The sequence below is a fragment of the Mycteria americana genome, chromosome 24 (genome assembly GCF_035582795.1).
Source record: "Mycteria americana isolate JAX WOST 10 ecotype Jacksonville Zoo and Gardens chromosome 24, USCA_MyAme_1.0, whole genome shotgun sequence".
NCBI lineage: Eukaryota > Metazoa > Chordata > Aves > Ciconiiformes > Ciconiidae > Mycteria > Mycteria americana.
The window spans coordinates 582,057-599,479 of NC_134388.1; the positions used below are offsets into that span (position 1 = coordinate 582,057).

The following is a 17,423-nucleotide window of genomic DNA, read 5'->3' on the forward strand; positions in this document are numbered from 1 at the left end:
GTAGCTAAAGCCCTTGGAGAACTAGAAGCTTCATAATTGCAGACCTTTGTTCTAAAGGGGAACTTAAAGTACTCTAGCACCTGATAAAATGGCAACATGTCCTGGTAGAAATACTCCTGGAGATTTTAGGAATAAGTTGAGGACAGTTTTCTTTTGATGCAGGTGCTGGATAAGTTGACCAGGGAGATACTCAGCTGGACCTGGTATTCACAGCTAAGAACTGCTTAGAAATACAATGGTTGAGAGCAGCTTGATTGCAGCAGTTATGAGATGGAGTTTGAGATCCTGAAGGAAGTGGGGAGGATAAGTAGCGGACTTATAAGACCCAAACTTCAGGAGAGAAGACTTCAGCTTGTTCATCGAGCTTGTTGGTAGGATTCTGAAGGACAGAAAGGCTCAGGAGAGCTTGTTATCTTTATGGACAACCACCTCAGAGAATGAGTAGTTTATCCTAATGTGCAGGAAATTGTGCAAGTGTGGTGGGAGGCCAGCAGCGTGGATGAACTGGGAGCTCCTTAAATCCAGAAAGGGAGTGTATGTAAGTTGGGAAAGAAGTCAAGGTACCAGAGAGGTATACAAAGCAGTGCCTAGATGTGTGGGGAGAGAACTAGGAAAGCCAAAGCTCAGCTGGAGTTGGAAATGACCAGGAATAGAAGGGCTGCAAGGAGGGCTTCTGCTGGTGCATTAGCAGCAAAGGCAAGATGAAGGAAAAATGTAGGCCTGCTGCCAAATGTTGGAGGGAACCTAGTGATGAAGGACATGAAAAAAATCTGAGGGAGTCAATGCCTTTGCCTTGGTTTTTACCGGAGAGGTCTGCTGTTAGGTCTACCAGGTCCCTTTTCCTAGGGGAAGTTTGGGGGAGTGACTTACTACAGTAAATTTGCTTAGGGACCATCTAAGACAGTTTGAAATGTACAAGTCCATGGGACCAGACAGGATGCATCTACGGGAGTTGGCTGGTGTTACTGAGAGACCACTGCCTATCATCAAAATGTTGTGGCACTGTGGGAGGTCCCCGTTACTGGGGAAGAAGAGAACATAGCACACATTTTCAATAGGACAAGAAAGAGGATCCAGGAAAGTAGAAACTGCTCAGCCCCTTCCTCTATGTTCCTGGTGAAGGAGTCCTAGGATATGAAGCACCTTAAAGTGATTGAGAACAGCCAGCATGGATAAAACATGGTGACCAACCTGATTTTTTGTGTTTTTTTCCCTCTGAGATCACAGAATCACGCAGAATCGTATAGGTTGGAAAAGCCCTTTAAGATCATCGAGTCCAACCCTAAACCTAACACTACCAAGACCACCACTATACCATGTCCCTAAGCACCTCATCCAAACGTCCTTTAAATCCCTCCAGGGATGGCAACTCAACCACTTCCCTGGGCAGCCTGTTCCAATGCTTGATACCCCTTTCAGTGAAGTAAAATTTCCTAATATCCAGTCTAAACCTCCCCTGGCGCAACTTGAGGCCATTTCCTCTCGTCCTATCACTTGTTACCTGGGAGAAGAGACCAACCCCCACCTCTCTACAACCTCCTTTCAGGGAGTTGTAGAGAGCAATAAGGTCTCCCCTCAGCCTCCTCTTCTCCAGGCTAAACAACCCCAGGTCCCTCAGCCGCTCCTCATCAGACTTGTGCTCCAGACCCTTCCCCAGCTTCGTTGCCCTTCTCTGGACTCGCTCCAGCCCCTCAATGTCTCTCTTGTAGTGGGGGGCCCAAAACTGAACACAGTATTCGAGGTGCGGCCTCACCAGTGCCGAGTACAGGGGCACGATCACTTGCCTAGTCCTGCTGGCTGCACTATTTTTGATACAAGCCAGGATGCCATTGGCTTTCTTGGCCACCTGGGCACACTGCTGGCTCATATTCAGGTGGCTGTCAGCCAGCACCTCCAGGTCCTTTTCCGCCAGGCAGCTTTCCAGCCACTCTTCCCCAAGCTGATTGGCTGTGCGGAGAGCAGTACTTGTTCGTTTTGACTTTAGCAAGGTCTTTGGCATGGATGGTCTCCAGTATAATTGTCATAGCCAAATTGGAGAGAGATGTACTGGTTGGGAGGAATTTTAAGTGGGTGGAAAATTGGCTGAACCAGGGAGCTTCAAGGGTAGCAGTCAGTGGTTCGGAGTCTGATGGGCAGCCGGTTACTAGAGGCATTCCATTAGGGCTGATAATGAGGTCAGTACTATTTAATGTTTACATGAACAACCTGGCAAGGTGGAGTGAATCTTGTGAAGTTTGTGGATGCCAGTAAACTGTGGGAAGGGGAAAATAGTCAATATGTTGGAAGGCAGGGCTGTTCAGAGGGATCTCAGAAGGCAGGAAAAATGAGCCAAGAGAAACCAACTGACAGTCAACAAATGCAAAGTCCTGTACCTGGGGTGAGTTAAACCCACATGTCACAAGGACTGGAGAGTGATTGGCTAGAAAGCAGCTATGCAGACAAGTGCTTGGAGATCCTGGTGTTGCATGAAGGATGTTGAGACAAGTTCTCACATACAGAATTTATTAGCAGGGTCTATAGCCGATAGTATTACTTGTAAGGGTGATGGTTATTTTATTTTGGAGGAGGGGAAAGAAAAGGGAAAAATTCCCATGGGCCAGCCAGGAAGACAAGTGACAAGGGTTCACCAGACAGGCATGTTCCCCCTGGGTTTCCTCTCCAGTGGAGCAGGTGGTACCCCATAATACTCTTCCTGTAGTAGCTATATAGTTTTCATCAGGATATGCTCGAACCTCCTACTGTTTTTGTGGTTTGGTTTTTTTTTTCTGCTTACAATGCTGTAAATGCTGATTGGAGCATGCTTTGATGAGGGGCAGCTTCTGTGTGCTGATGAGTTGCTAGGCTTTGTGCATGCATATTGTTGCGTCTTCTAATGTAAATCAAAAGCTGCAGGGTAGGAAATTAGGAGAGAAGAGGGAGGGGGTGATTCCCATGCTGATTGCAATTGCTTCCCAACACCACTACAGGGGTTTGCAGGTGCAAGGCTCCGAGTATAATGGGATGAGAACTATAGTATGAGAATAATAGGAGAAAATACTGCCACAGGTGCTCTGAAAAACACCAGCATGGCAGCTGCAGTGAAAGGTGAGAGCTGCTACTGGAAAGCAGGCTGCAGAGATGCAGATAGAAGGTCCTTAGCGTGACAAAAGGTTTAGGAACCTTGAGGTCCTGTGCAACAGTGGTGAACAACAAGTTGAACACGAGTGAGCAGTGCATCCTTGTATTGATTAAGACAACGTACTGGGCTGCTTTACTAAGACTGCAGCCATTAGGTTCAGAAAAGTGATTATTCCCCTTTACTTGCCACTGGTGGGTGGCATCAGGAGTATTGTGTATAGTTTGGGGCTTGCCAGTACATGAAAGACACTTACAAACCACCAAGGTGACTAGTGGCTGGAGCGCGTGATGTCTGATGAGAGTGTGAAAAAGCTGAGTATGTTCTGCTTGGACTAGGGGAGGGGAATTGAATTGTTCTCCTCAACTATCTAGCGGTGGGCTGTAGCAAGACAGAATGAGACTTGGAAGTGCCTACCAAACAAATGAGAGGCTACAAGTGTGGGGATAGGGGATTCCAGTCAGGTATTAGGACAAAACTGTCATATTTAGTGCAGTCGAACACTGAACCAGGCTACGCAAACTGTAAAACTGCCATCCTTGAATTTTTGTGAAACTTGACTGTACAAGGTCTCAGGTAGCCTAGCATAATTTTGAAGTTGATGTTGCTTTGACACGGTTTGGACCAAATAATTCTTAGATATCCCCTTGAACCTTAACTATTCTGTGATTCATTAAGAAAGGTGCTCTAAACAAAGGATTTTTTTTTAAATGTAAAATTTGCTTTGTAGCTCTGGAGATGTTATTGGCTTGTCCTTGTAAATGACTGTGTGACTCGACATGTCATAATGTGTGGTTTTTTGTTTAAATAAACTCAATTACCTAGGCTAAAGCTTTTAATTTCTTTTCTTTAGGCAGGAGAATGTCAGAAAAGAGAGTCCAACAGTACTTCAGATGATGACAGCTGTGAGAGGGCGGAGCTAAATGCACAGCAAGCATTTGTATTTGGGCAAAACTTAAGAGATAGAGTTAAGGTAAACATGTGTTATCTTGACTAAGAGTTAATGTATTTAAGTGAGGATACAAAGCAGTGGAACAGATTGTTCGCATGAGCATTACACGCTGTTTATGAAGAACTTTGAAGCCACTGTATAATGGGGTTAAAACCTCCATGTATATATGCAAATTAGAAGCCTTGAACACAGTTTGGTTGGCTTGTTTAGTAAAACTGGTCTTCTAGACATTTAATAAATTGATATTACTGTTTAGTAGCATAAGATGCTTTTTCAAAAATAAACGTATCTGCTGCAATCATAGGTAGCATCTAAAGCTCAGTGCGATGTAATGTTTCTCTTACTTTTTGGGTCAGAATTAAGTTGAAATGTGTTCCTAAGATGCTCCCGTGCAACCAGGATTTCACAGAAAAGGTGAGAAATGAAAAATAGGGCAGCCTGGGTTCACACCTGTGCATAGAGTAATTGAGTTGGATTGTTAGTACCTCCTGTTGAAGACAGGTTTGCATGAGTTTCCTAGCATAACAAAAGGAAGTGTAATACTGGGACGTAGGCTTATATTGTTTTATTCTAGAAAGTGTTTGTGGATGGAACTTTGTCTTGGGAAAGAATGAGCTGAAAATTCTGTGGTCAGTAGTTAAAACTGTCAATATATACTTGTTCTTTTTATAGCTAGGAGATGAAAGCGATGAAACTGCTGATGTGCAGAATGCAGGCCTTCCTACATCAGACATACCTTCTGCGACAAATTATTTTCTACAGTACATCAGTTCCAGGTGAGACTACAGGGAAACCTACAGGACAGTTTTCCTTATTTCTGTGTGCAAAATTACTTGTGATTCTGCTCTTATTGGAGGCAGGGCTTATACCGGGTCAGTGGGAACCCAGGCTTCTGAAGAATGAGGTGGCAAACTTCAGATCTGAGGGAATCCTCAGTCATCTGGTTGAGAGAGATGCATTTGACCATTTACTTGACCAGGTCCTTACCAAAGCCTCTTCAGAAAACTAACAAGCATAAGATGAAAGAAGTCTTCTCATGAATGATTAGAAACAGTGATGGAATAAATTGGTGCTACCAGTAGAATCCTGTAGAGATCTGTGCTGTATTTGTGGTGTTCAATGTTTCATATATGATCTGGATAAAGGGAAGAATAGTTTAGAAAAAGTTATTTGTTCATGATAATAAGATTTTCAGAGCAATATAGGGGGCCCATATGAATAAGCAGGAACCTAACTGTGGGAGGTCTTTAAGAGAATTTCAGATTAGGCGATAGCATCAGAAGAAATTTGATGTAGATATACATAAAGTGAGGCAGCCAGGAGAAAATTGTGCTAATTCTATGTATGCAGTGATGAACTCTGAACTGACAGCCTTCACTTAAGGCTAAGATATCAATACTGCTGTAAGAAAATGTTAGCTCAGTAGTGGTCAAAAAAAAAATCAAGTACTCTTACAGAAAGAGTAGAAAACAGAAGATAATTTCTTAGTACAGAGCTGTGAATTTAAGTAATAACTGGGAAAGCATGGGGGGAAAAATCCCACCGAGAGCAGCAGAGTAGTTCTTCCTCTGCTCCTGGAAGAACCTGATCTGCAGATTGTTTGAGACCATGAAATAATTGTAGGAAAAGCACCAATGAGTGCTTGCCTTGTCCTTATATTCTGCATTTTTAAGACACTGTTGTTCACCTGCGTGGCCTTTGCCACGAAATAAGCACTAGGCAGTTTTGCAGTCTTAATCCCTTTTGACATTGAGATTTTCACATGATGCACTGGAGAGGTAGAGAACACCACGGAGTGACTGTGGATGCTGGGTTGATGCCTTTCCAGAGACACTGTCAGATTTTTTTAATCAGATTTGGCAGACAGTAACTTCTAATATGTGGGCTTCAAATGCTGGAATATTTGTTTATATCTTTCAACCTGTATGACATCTACTGCCCTATTTCAATTGAGTCTTCACTTTGGGAGGATTTATTTATGGTAGGTCAGTTGCCAGAAACCTACTTTTTGGTTTGCTTTTAAAAAAAAAAATAAGCATATCTGAGTGGAGTTGGCTCTGTTTTTTAGCTATCTGAGGTGGCAAGACATCATGGCAATCGACTTGTAAAAGAAAAACTTTTCCCTTTGTGTAACACACTGCCAGTCCTTTAAAAATTGTAAATGCACTAGGTCACATGGCAGATATCAGTAGATCATATTGAGTTCCCAGCTGGCATTTGGAGCTCAGAACTGTGGTATTTAATTCCCTTAGTAGGCAAAACTTCCTTTCCTTGAGGATTTCCTCTTTCTTTGAATCTCCTTAATCAGAAGTAGCAACTCTACATGCAGGATTTAAAGGTTTGTTTGGTTCTGCTTCAATCTTGTAGTGACATATGTGCCCCCATTTTCCAATCTTAGTGAAATGCACATAGGCTTGATTTCAAATGGTCTACATTCTGCATGTTCACTTACAAGCATGTTGATGTCTTAGAGCGGTAGGCCTGAAGGGAAGGCAGATGAACAATGACTTGTTAAGTTTTTGAGTCTGTAAAATAGTAAAACTATTGTCCTTCCTAAATGGGATTTAAAATCTGTTAAAAATGCCACATGGGAGGAGGATGCTTATTCTATAAGGAAGATGTGAGTGCCAAGATTTGATAGTGAAACTTCTTGGGGAGGCTGTAGCATTGCAGCTAGTCTAATAAAAGGCATTACTTATCTCTGCTACCTTTGCTTCAGTTATGATATTGCAAGTGTTGTTTCAATTCTGTCCCTTTCTGAGAAAATTGATCTAAAAATCTGTAGTGGTACAAGTTTGTGCATGTAGAATACTGTTTAAAAAAAAAAAGTATCTTATATGATTAAAGAGTAAGCCCTTGCTTAGCATTCAGCATTGCTTAATATCTAATTAGATATCTAAAGGAAGATATTTACAGTGACAAAATCATTTGCCATTGTTGAAGGAGAAGCCGCTGCCCGAGCATTCACACAGCGTTCGGGGAGTCACACACGCACCACCCGCGGCTTGAACTGCTGGGACCGGAGTCCCTTCGCAGGGCAGCTGCGCTGAGCTGACAGTGCCCCTCTTTGTCTCTTCTCATGCTCTCTCGGGTGCTTCCTCTCCCCTCAGGCTTGACCCGAGGTTTCCCGAAGCAGAGTCTCTGATACGATGTACGCCAGACAAATTTATTGATCGGTACAGCAGTGAAAAACAGCTCGAGCTGGGTGCCTCTGGAGAGGGACCCAGAACAAAGACATCCCTGAGCAATTACACCCTTACAACTTAAGTTCCCCTCCCCTCACACAGTGGTTCAGACCGATAGCAGTATTAGGGTCTGGGGTCTTCCCGTTCTTCATTGGGTCCTTTCATTGTCTCCAGGCGGGCTGGTTCTTCTCTTATCTCTAAGGCTGTAGATTCTGCTGAGATTGTAGCTTCCTTATCTCTCCGGTTTGCTCCAGTTTCAGGGCCTTCCTTCCTGTAGCTGAGTAAAGTTCAGTGCATGGTCAGCATGTCACCTTGATGTCACCCAGCAGATCTGGGTGAAAGTTCACAGCTTGTGGCCTAAGAAGCCTTGCTACTTCAAGAAGCCTTGCTATTAACACTATGTATTGGATTCCGTTTGGGCTAGAAAGTGGCTGCTACAACACCATTATTTTGAGAAAATTCTCATTCTGTAAAACCAATATGTGCTCTCATGGTACTAAGTTGAATTAATTTTTGCTTATGTTTCTGTATCAACTGGTGCTTAATTTTTAAAGCCAGAGCCAATTGCTCACTTTTTGAGGAATTTTATCAGTAGAAAATAAGCAGATATTTTTCTGACTTACAAAACCTGTTTTGGTTTGGGTTTTTTCTTTTTTTTCAGTGTAGAGAACTCGACAAATAGTGCAGATGCATCTAGCAACAAGTTTGTTTTTGGACAGAACATGAGTGAGCGAGTCCTAGTGAGTATCCACTGTGTATGAAATGCTGTAATTTTGCGAGTAGTTTGCATTATGGATTCTCAGGAATTTTGAGAACCTTTAATTATACTTGTCACTGGAGCATGGTTTCCTTTCAGTGGTTTCCCTTGTAGGTAACTTTGAGTGCAGTGTGGGGGTTTCACTATGAGCTATTGTCTGCAACAGCAGTGCTCTCCAGGATTTCCCCGCCATGCTCTCCAGTGTAAGGAGATCGAGTGCCTTCTCTGTAGTGTATGTGGTTCTGAAGGCCAAGCACTTTATGGCACAGCTTGCTTCTTTAAATGGCTTCTTCAATATAAGTATTTGAGGGTGGTTTATGTTTGCTGTCCTCCAAATTGAGAAAAGGTCAGTTACATGACTCCCTCAGTGATGGGATTTCAAGTCCAGCAGTAAGGCAGCTGCCTCAGTATTGAGGTATGATTCGGGAAATTCTGTGTTTATTGTGTAAGATGTAACTTCTAGTGCCATAACTTCAAAATAAGGGTTGAAGTTTGGTTTCAGTTCAGGGGAAAATAATTTGAACTGGTTTTCAGGTCATGCTCCATTCAATTCCTTGGCTGGGGTAGTAGAATAGCTTTCACTGTGAAAGCATGTCATCTGTGGGATTCTTCTTTTGCCGTATGGTTTATAAACACTAGGGCTTCCCTCAGTAAATGATCACTAGTCTTGTTCTGCAAAATTAGTGTATGCTTTCTCTCTTGTGTTTACCTCCTCTTCTTTTTGCGATAGAGTCCACCAAAATCAAGTGAAGGTAGTACAGAGAGTAATAAGGAGAATGCTGCTACCGAGTCTGGGTCTGAAACATCTTCTCAGGAAGCCACACCAGAGAAAGGTGAAAAACAAAATATTATTTTAAGAATGGTAGTTAATCCTTGTTTAAATGATTGCATTTTTCAATATCCCATTACTTTATAAAAACATAACACTTTTAGGTTGCCTTTACTGTCTGCTGTAACCGAAGATACAGGCTTGGGGTGGGAGGTGATGACGATGCTATAGATTCTCTTGTCATTTTGTCTTTAATATTAAACATGTACAGGCTACATCGTCTTTCATAGTCATTCTGTGGTATTGGGAGTATTCTGGGAGCAGAATGAAAGCAGAGGGAATTAACAGAGCAGGTACTTGGGCCTACAGAGTGTAGAAGAAATGTGGCAAACTTTTTTTTTTTAACAATTCTATTACACTTCCAGTGACTGAATGCCCAAGTCAAATGCATATTGTATGGAGTGAGTGCACCAAATGTGTTGCTTGAACCAAGAACTGTTTGCTGGATTCTAGACTTCTGTGGCTCTTCAGATTGGCAAGATTTTCTGGACACTTTGGGAGCTGTGGGTTTTCTCCAGCAAACTGCTTGAAAGCCAAAATAAAAGTGGAAAAATGAACTGTGCTGTACATGTGTAGGCACAACTGTGTAGCTGGTAGCAGTATCAGTTCTGCTGGAACACCTACAGATACGTAGGTGTCCATGTGTTAGCAAAAGTTTTGAAATATTGTATGCAGGGACAAAATTTTTCAGTAACTTACCTCTTCTGTCCCTTGTGTCGTCTTGTGCTTTTAAAACAAGTCTTAAAAGACAAGCTTTAACTTTGCTTTAAATTTCAATCCTATTTCTAATGTTCTATTAATGTACTTTATTTCTCCAAATTCTGGTATACTTGTGTGAGACCTTTAAAAATCTTACGAAATTATATGCTAATCATTCTCAAACTTTCAAAATGTTGTTCAGCTAATAATATTTCAGAATCACTGGCAGAGTCTGCAGCAGCCTATACTAAAGCAACAGCACGGAAGTGTTTATTAGCGAAGGTAGAAGTGATTACTGGGGAGGAAGCTGAAAGTAATGTGTTACAGGTAAGAAATGGATAAAGTAGAGGAGCTTTCAGTTTATGGGGATTCATGTGGAAGTCCAGTGAATGCACACCACCTGATTCCCTACAACTCAGCCATCCTCTATATCTCTAATGTACTTTCTTGTGTTCAAATGAAAACTTCGGATATTTATTATCAGATCCTTACTTTGTTGTTTCTTAATTTCCTCTTTCCGAATAAATTCTAGTGTTTGGGCCATCCAGACAGATCTTAAGCGTACTTTCCTGAATCCATCACATAAAAGCTTCTATCTCCTACAAAACAATTATTTGAAGAAAATTTAAATGAACTAAATATTTATAAGTTCTTTAATTATTGTACTACTAAAGATTGTTTAAAACTCAGAATGGACTGTTATGCCAGCAGTCTGGTTTCTTGCGTAGCAGAAGCCATAAAACAGTAATCAGGAATTTGTCTTGAGGTACTTCATTGAATTAGTGATGTTTTAGAAGGACATTTGGTCATGACTTAAATTCCTGATTTTAATTGTGATTTATTTAACATTGTAGTTATTCATTAACTTAAATATTTAACTTCTGTATGTCCTTAAAAATGTGCAGGGTTTTTGTGTAAAACTAAGTGGTATATATTTTTTTTTCTCTTCTCTTTATCCTCCAATTATAGGGTTTTTTTTCTTGATCTTTTAAGTTTCTCAGCACTTGAACTGCATTATTTTTTTTAAGGATAGCTTTTTGTTCTTACAGACATGCTGGTCTATTCTGACACCAAACAGACGCACTGTGTCAGTAACTATTATTTTGTAGGATAATAAAAGTGTAACTGATACACATTAATCTATAACATTTGTCTTCAGACTTCTTTTTACCAGACATGAATGGTCTTTAAGTAGTTGTTCTGGTACTTCTCTGTTTTTATGTAATGCAGAAGCTCCTGGATGCTTCATGTAATCAAACAAGACACTGAAGAGATGAAAGTCCTGTTTCACTTAGGAAAGCAACAACTTTTAGTAGTTGTATACTTAATAGAGGACTGATTTGCATGAATATGTTGTAACTTAACAGACTTCTCGCCTAACTTCTGTTCTTTTTTCCTGTGAAACTTAATGCACTGGAATCCCGAATGGGTCTTGTACAGACAAAACTATGTTAATGTTGCAGAAATGAAGTATACAGAGCTAGGTGTTCTATGTTGGAGAAAATGAGAGAAATGGAGGGAACGAAAAATTGAAGTATATTCTCCACCTAGTGCATGCACATATGTGGGGAACTTGAGGGGTGCTGGCTTGAAGTGTGAAACCTCAGCAGTGACAATGAAGATGGATTAGAGAGGGGGATATAAAGTAGAGATGTTTAGTAGGGCAGGAAAAAGGGAGCTTTTATGGGAAGCAGGAACAGTCCTACTGTTAGAAAGTACAAAAGGTGTACTTTTTCCAACAGATGAACCAGGAAGGCAGGAAACAAACCTCTTGTTTATTCATGACTGTGTGGGTCAGGCTTTATGAATTGATAATGAACTAACATGTTTGTTTGTCCTTTCTTCCTTAATACAGGAAGAATTTTGCTTTCATTGTGCTGAATCTTCCCAGCAGCAAATACCACCTTCAGTGGTACAAAGTGCACCTAAGACTTTTAAAGGAATTGACTGATATAAGACTATAGAAGACTCTTACGCAGTCTCTTATCACAATAAGTTTCCTCTCTGGAAGTTTGTACCTTATCTGAAAATTGTTCTTGTTATTTGATCTTGAACACAGGTGTTCTTTAAGAATACCTACCTTCTGTTAATAAAACCTTATGAAACCAGATAGCGTATTTTGAGGAATTTATTGCAAAAGAGAGGACGACTACTTTGGTTTCCACAGCTATAAATAGTTTAAAATTACAATATGAAATCTGAGGGGTTTTTAACCAGCTATAGGTCACTAAATATGAAATATATTATTACTTCAATCAACCACTATGCTATAGAGGTATTTTCTGTTACAGATTCAGTGCAAGCTGTTTGTGTTTGATAAAAACTCTCAGTCTTGGGTGGAAAGAGGTCGAGGACTTCTGAGACTCAATGATATGGCCTCGACAGATGATGGAACATTACAGTCTCGGCTGGGTAAGAGGAACCAGGGGAAATGAGGTACTGGATGATAGTCAGTGCTGTTTTCATAGGATGCTTCCGTGACACAGAGCAGCATCCACTTTAGGTTATGTCTTAGCTACAGCAACTCAGAAAGCAATTTGGACCTTTTCTCCTGCTTCAATTTATGACCATTTCTTCCGAAGAGAGTAGCTCTTCATATCCTCCTGTTGTAGCAAACGTTCCAGTTACTTTTTAAAGCAAGCTGTATTTAGCAACTAGAATATTTGACCATAAATTTATTGTAACATTCTTCAGATCTGGGCTCTCTGCTTTTTTGGGATGGGGTGCTTGTGAGGGGGGAAGTCTCTTTGAATAGTGCACGATTGTTCAGACTGGAAGGAATGTGCATTAGCCTGAGATTATCGGCTCAGATCCAACCACTGAACTTTGATGTATTAACATATAAAACTCTGGACTAAATATCTTTAGACATGACTGATAATCTTTAATAGCCTACATTCTTCTGATTAACAGGTGTGACAAGATTCCTGTTTTAAGGGCTTTCCCTTGATATTCTTTGTAAAGAGACTTAAACATTCACACAATAAAAAGCCTTCTGGACTGTTTTGAGCTGCCTGTTTTGTCTTTTTCCACCTAACTGATCTTGTATGTTGGCTTTAGTGATGAGGACTCAGGGGAGTCTCAGGTTAATCTTAAATACCAAGCTCTGGGCTCAGATGCAGATCGATAAAGCCAGTGAGAAGAGTATCCGGATCACCGCCATGGATACAGAGGACCAGGGAGTTAAAGTTTTTCTTATATCAGTGAGTACTGTTTTTTGTTTACATCTTAACCTTCCTACTAAAATTGGTGCTTGCTTAAATTGTAGTTGAGGTAATGTTCCCATTCTTCTTTGCACCCTACCTCCTTACCACCACCCCCTCCCCAAAGACAAGGGGCTTGGCAGACTTTGCTTGTCTGAAAAGCCTTACTAGTTGTGAAGAAATTCCACTTAAAAGGCTGCTCTAGGAAGCCACACTGTCCAAAGCATTGACCATGGAGTCATGGGATCTGTTCCAAGCCTATTAAGACTGTAACTGTAGTGTAAGATTAATGCTAGTCATTTTTTGTTATCAAGGGAAATAGGCATTTCGTAGATTTCTATGTAGTAGCTTAACCAAAATTAGATTTACCAGAACTTGTAGCATAAGAAAGCTGTCATTGTCTATCTACAGCATGGGTGGATGTATAGGTGCTCACTGGAAGTGAAACACTAAATATCTGTCAAGAACATTGTGTTAGTAGTTGAGGGTAACACGTTTTAACTTTGATTTATTTTAATACAGAGTATTCCAAGCAGTAGCAGGACAGTGAAAGTGATTTCTGTGCTCGCTAAATGGGGAAACGGCAATCCCAGTTAGACTTGCTAAGACACTAGGGAGATGATGATATAGTCAGCAAGAAAGAAAGGTCATTCCCTAATGTCTGCTAAGAGCACTTACAGATTTTTTTTGAGAGGTCTGAACACATTCTTTTGACTTACAGTGATTCTACACAGGGGGTTACTAAAGATTTCAGTGTTCTTACGGAGCAGAAATTAAGAGAACAATGAGAAATGGTCAGCTTCCCCTGTGACATTATGTTTGTAGGACTGGAATCTGGAGTCCCAGAGTGGAACTTAATGATACCGAATATCCATTGATGAAGAAAAAGCAGTGAAATTAATGAATAACTCTTTCTCACCATTTTTCTAGATTTGACAAGTTTGAATTAGTCTGTCATCAGGTTATTCACTATTGATAAAAAGTATCTTGTATGGAATAATTTATTCACTACAGCTCATTGCAGGGGATTTTTGCAGATACAGGTGACAAATAAGGGGAGGATGGAAACAATTTTTTTAATGAAAGAATCCGAGAAGTGGGATTGTTGCCTTACAGTTAACTTAGGGTAATGGTAGTAGTAGTTAATATGAGGACTTCAATGATATAGTGAAGACAGAGTTTCATAGTATTCACAAGGGAGTTCCCTTTTAAATAATGTCTGTTAAATGCTTAGCTCAATAGGCCTAAAAATTGATTCTTTTGAAGGCATGAAGCTGTCATCAACCTTTGAGAGTAAAAAAAAAAAAAAAAAATTCTTGGACAGATTGTCACAAATGCTTCCCTTTGAAACAGCTGACCAGTGTAAAAGAGTGTTAAAAAAAAAATTGAATAGTCACTTGTCTGACTGCATGTCCATTCAGTTTTCTCATATCTTATGTTGGAATTTTATGTTGGCGCATCATGAAACAATTAAGTGACTTGATTATGATTAACTGATATGTGAAGCTGAGTGTTTGACAAACCTGGAAAAATCTGTGCAAGACAAACTTTTAAATTAAAGATCTTTTTAGCCTAAGCTTTTGGGGGGTGTCAGGAAAGCTGTGTGACTCCTGGGTGAAGAAGGCTATATAAAATCATCTAGTACTGGTTATGTTAGCCAGAGAACGTTGGTGCTGAGCAGAGGAATATACTCTCACCATCAGAGTTTAGTATATCTAGCATCTTGTTATGTATACCACAACGCATTCTGACCTAGTTTGAAAAACCTTATATGAGAAAACTGAAAAGTGATTGTGAAATTTGGCATGACTGGTGTGTATTACGTAAGCAGTGGTTTATTCTATTATAATTCCTTGCACCTTTTTCCTGTTTCTGAATATTAAAAAAAATGTAGGCAAGCTCTAAAGATACAGGGCAGTTGTATGCTGCATTACACCATCGGATCTTGGCCTTGCGGAGTAGAGTGGAACAAGAGCAGGAAGTCAAGAATGTAGCACCTGAGCCAGAGGTAACGCAATCAAATGAGGAAGACAGTGATGATGATGTCATTGCACCTTCAGGATCAGTTGGAAGTGGTAAGCAAGAAAGACAACGGAGTTTCATGTCTTCCATACATTTTTCTGTCATTCTTTAAGGCAGACTGTCCTCTCTGTAACTGTATATTGTAGATGTACTTCTGGCCTGTAACTTCTCACAGGTGTTTGTGGAATAAGACTCATTGGATGAATTGTCTTTTTGAATGCAACTGTTTCTTGCTGCTTCTCCAAACCGGTAAAAAGGCCCCTGTGCTGCTTCCATCTGAGTTACATGTCACAGTTTAGCAGAGGCTATCTGTGCTTCAAGTAGTTCTAGCTTTGTTTACAGGATTTTTGAGGGATGGTTGAGAGTTTCATTTTTGTCTTCAACATGGCCAAGGCTTGCACATAAAACCTGAGATGACTGTCTTGGGCTACTTTCAGCAGGCAGGATCCAGACTGACCCTTGAGGAGAGTGCTATTTGGAAAGCAGAAGGTTTACAAAGGGGCATGGAAAGAGTGTAATTAATTTCATTGTACGTGAGGAGACCATAATTTAAAAAAAGCACTAGTCTTCAGTTTGAGGAAGGCTTCCTTCTCTACTCCTGACTTAGGAGTCATCTGTGTTTTGCTTTCCTATGGCTTAGAACTTCTAACCTTTGACAGAGACTAGTCTTCCATCCTGATTCACTGCAGGGGAAAAAAGAGGAATGAATATGAACAAAAGCAGTGGGTGAATTGAAAAGGCTGGAAACTGAGCTTTTAGGCTCTGGGATGCTACTAGGATCCCCAAACCAGATTAGTCAAGAACATAAAATTCTGCAGCGGACAGAACTTAATCTGGAGAAGGAAGATGTAAGGCAGGGGGAGGGGGAACTCTACAGTTCTCATCTGTCATTGAAATACTAAACCTGAGACTTCTGTAGGCTTCTCAGGTAGGGTCTCTTATTGTAAGGCAAGAAACAACAGATGCTTCTTATGACAAAACTACTTTGTTTGTTTCAGGTCCTAATGATGAAGGTGATGGGCAGAATGTTGGCAGCACATAGCAGATGTGAGCCGATCTGCTTGCAAGGCTGCTATCAACACCATCTTGCAGGCATCTCTGGATACCCCAGGCCAGCTATTATTTCAGGCAGTGTTGAAGGCTCCAGGACTTAAGAACTGTGCATCCCTGTTCTGTTTGTTTGGTTTTTTGGTCTGGATCAGTAGATTCCACACAAAAAAAGCAGACTTGGAAACTACCTGAATGTGGTTTGGGACGTGAAAGCTCATCATATTGATGAGCCAAAAAAAAAACCCCCAACAAAAAAACAAACATTTCCCCTCTTCCTTGTAATTGAAATGGCACATTACAACTTGTCACAGCTTTTCATTGGGACCTTTTGACTGCTTCTTCAGTAGTTCATGTCTTGCAGGCCTCCGAGATAGAACTTTCCGACACGGTTCCAACTCGAATTCTGCTTTCATAACCCCTGCTCCCCCTTATGAGTTTCTGCCACCTGCAGGGAAACCGTGTCCTCACCAGTTCCTACGCTCACTGACTGCCCTTTTGGGTTCATTCGGTTTTTGGACTGCAGATGGGGCAGATTGTTTTTACCTTTTAATCCCACTGTAGGTTGTGGACACCGTTGTTCCCTGTCTAGTGGGTTTGTAAACAGAGAGAAACAAAACATTGTGGTTCACCAGAAAAGCTTTTTTAATGCGGTAATAAGAGACTTCAAAGTCCACAGGATGTTTTGCTAACTTCTTTATTCCCATTTCATTATTATTATTTGGGGATTTATATTGTGGTGATACTTTTTTATTTTAGTTTTTCAATAAGATGCTCTTGTGTGTTGAAAAAGTGAAACTATTGTTTTGTACTGTTCTTTTCTGTTACTATTTAAGGGAGAGCAAAGCCACTATATATAATAGATGTTGCATACAATTTTTCTTAGAAAATTATATGTTTCTGTGGCTACAGTAAAGTGTAGGAGGCATACAGGTTACACCTTCAGAAAAGTTGATGGGGAAACAGCTGTTAGCCCTTGGAAGAATAAAATAGGCTCATGTAATGAGCTCTGTCAGCCATTAAAATAAATCTGTATAATAAAGCAGCTCTCATTTAATGGCTTGATTCAACAAGCCATTTAAGCACTTGCCTGACTTAACTACATGTGAATAATCTTACTGAAGTCAATGCAACTATTCACGCTTAAAGTTGAGTACATTTTTAAATATCTTGCTGAATTAACGGCCTTAAATAGAAAATTAACTTCTAACCCTTCCTGTCCCTGTTCTGTTTCCTGAAGTCTTGCAGCACGAAGAAAAAGGTAATATTGCCAGCTTTGAATAGTTTGGGCTGAAGGATATTGTATTCTGTTCCACCAAAATAAAAGCAAGAATGTGTTTTCCTGTGTGTAATTCTGAAGTACTCCTACTGTAACTATAACTCACTTTTTGCTTTGGATGTTTTCTAATCATTTGGGCCTTTTGTGTGAAAGTTGAGGTTTATTTTGTTATTAAAACATATGGTATATTCTTGTCCAGCAAAGTTGGAATTTGGTAGTCACTAGAACAGTGACCAGGTCACTTTCACCATAAATTCCCCGAACTGTTCTATTTCCTTTATAAATAGTTTACTAATAGATAATTTCTCACTTGCTTGCTCTTTCTCCTGTAGGTT

The 17,423-nt window shown here is 40.4% G+C and overlaps 1 protein-coding gene across 3 annotated transcripts in view; it reads left to right on the forward strand.

Annotated features, from left to right (window-relative positions):
- The window catches only part of RANBP3 (RAN binding protein 3), a 54,004-nt gene extending 36,858 nt beyond the window's left edge, over window positions 1-17,146 (forward strand). For 2 of the 3 annotated variants that reach the window (XM_075524528.1, XM_075524530.1), the window contains 9 exons: window positions 3,969-4,088; window positions 4,740-4,843; window positions 7,914-7,992; window positions 8,740-8,842; window positions 9,740-9,864; window positions 11,829-11,949; window positions 12,598-12,740; window positions 14,635-14,815; window positions 15,761-17,146. In XM_075524528.1, the coding sequence (XP_075380643.1) occupies window positions 3,969-4,088; window positions 4,740-4,843; window positions 7,914-7,992; window positions 8,740-8,842; window positions 9,740-9,864; window positions 11,829-11,949; window positions 12,598-12,740; window positions 14,635-14,815; window positions 15,761-15,804 (1,020 nt within the window). In that variant the 3' untranslated portion in view covers window positions 15,805-17,146. The remainder of the gene's footprint in view (window positions 1-3,968; window positions 4,089-4,739; window positions 4,844-7,913; window positions 7,993-8,739; window positions 8,843-9,739; window positions 9,865-11,828; window positions 11,950-12,597; window positions 12,741-14,634; window positions 14,816-15,760) is intronic. The other variant, XM_075524529.1, reaches the window with a different exon arrangement.
- Window positions 17,147-17,423: the final 277 nt, after the last annotated feature.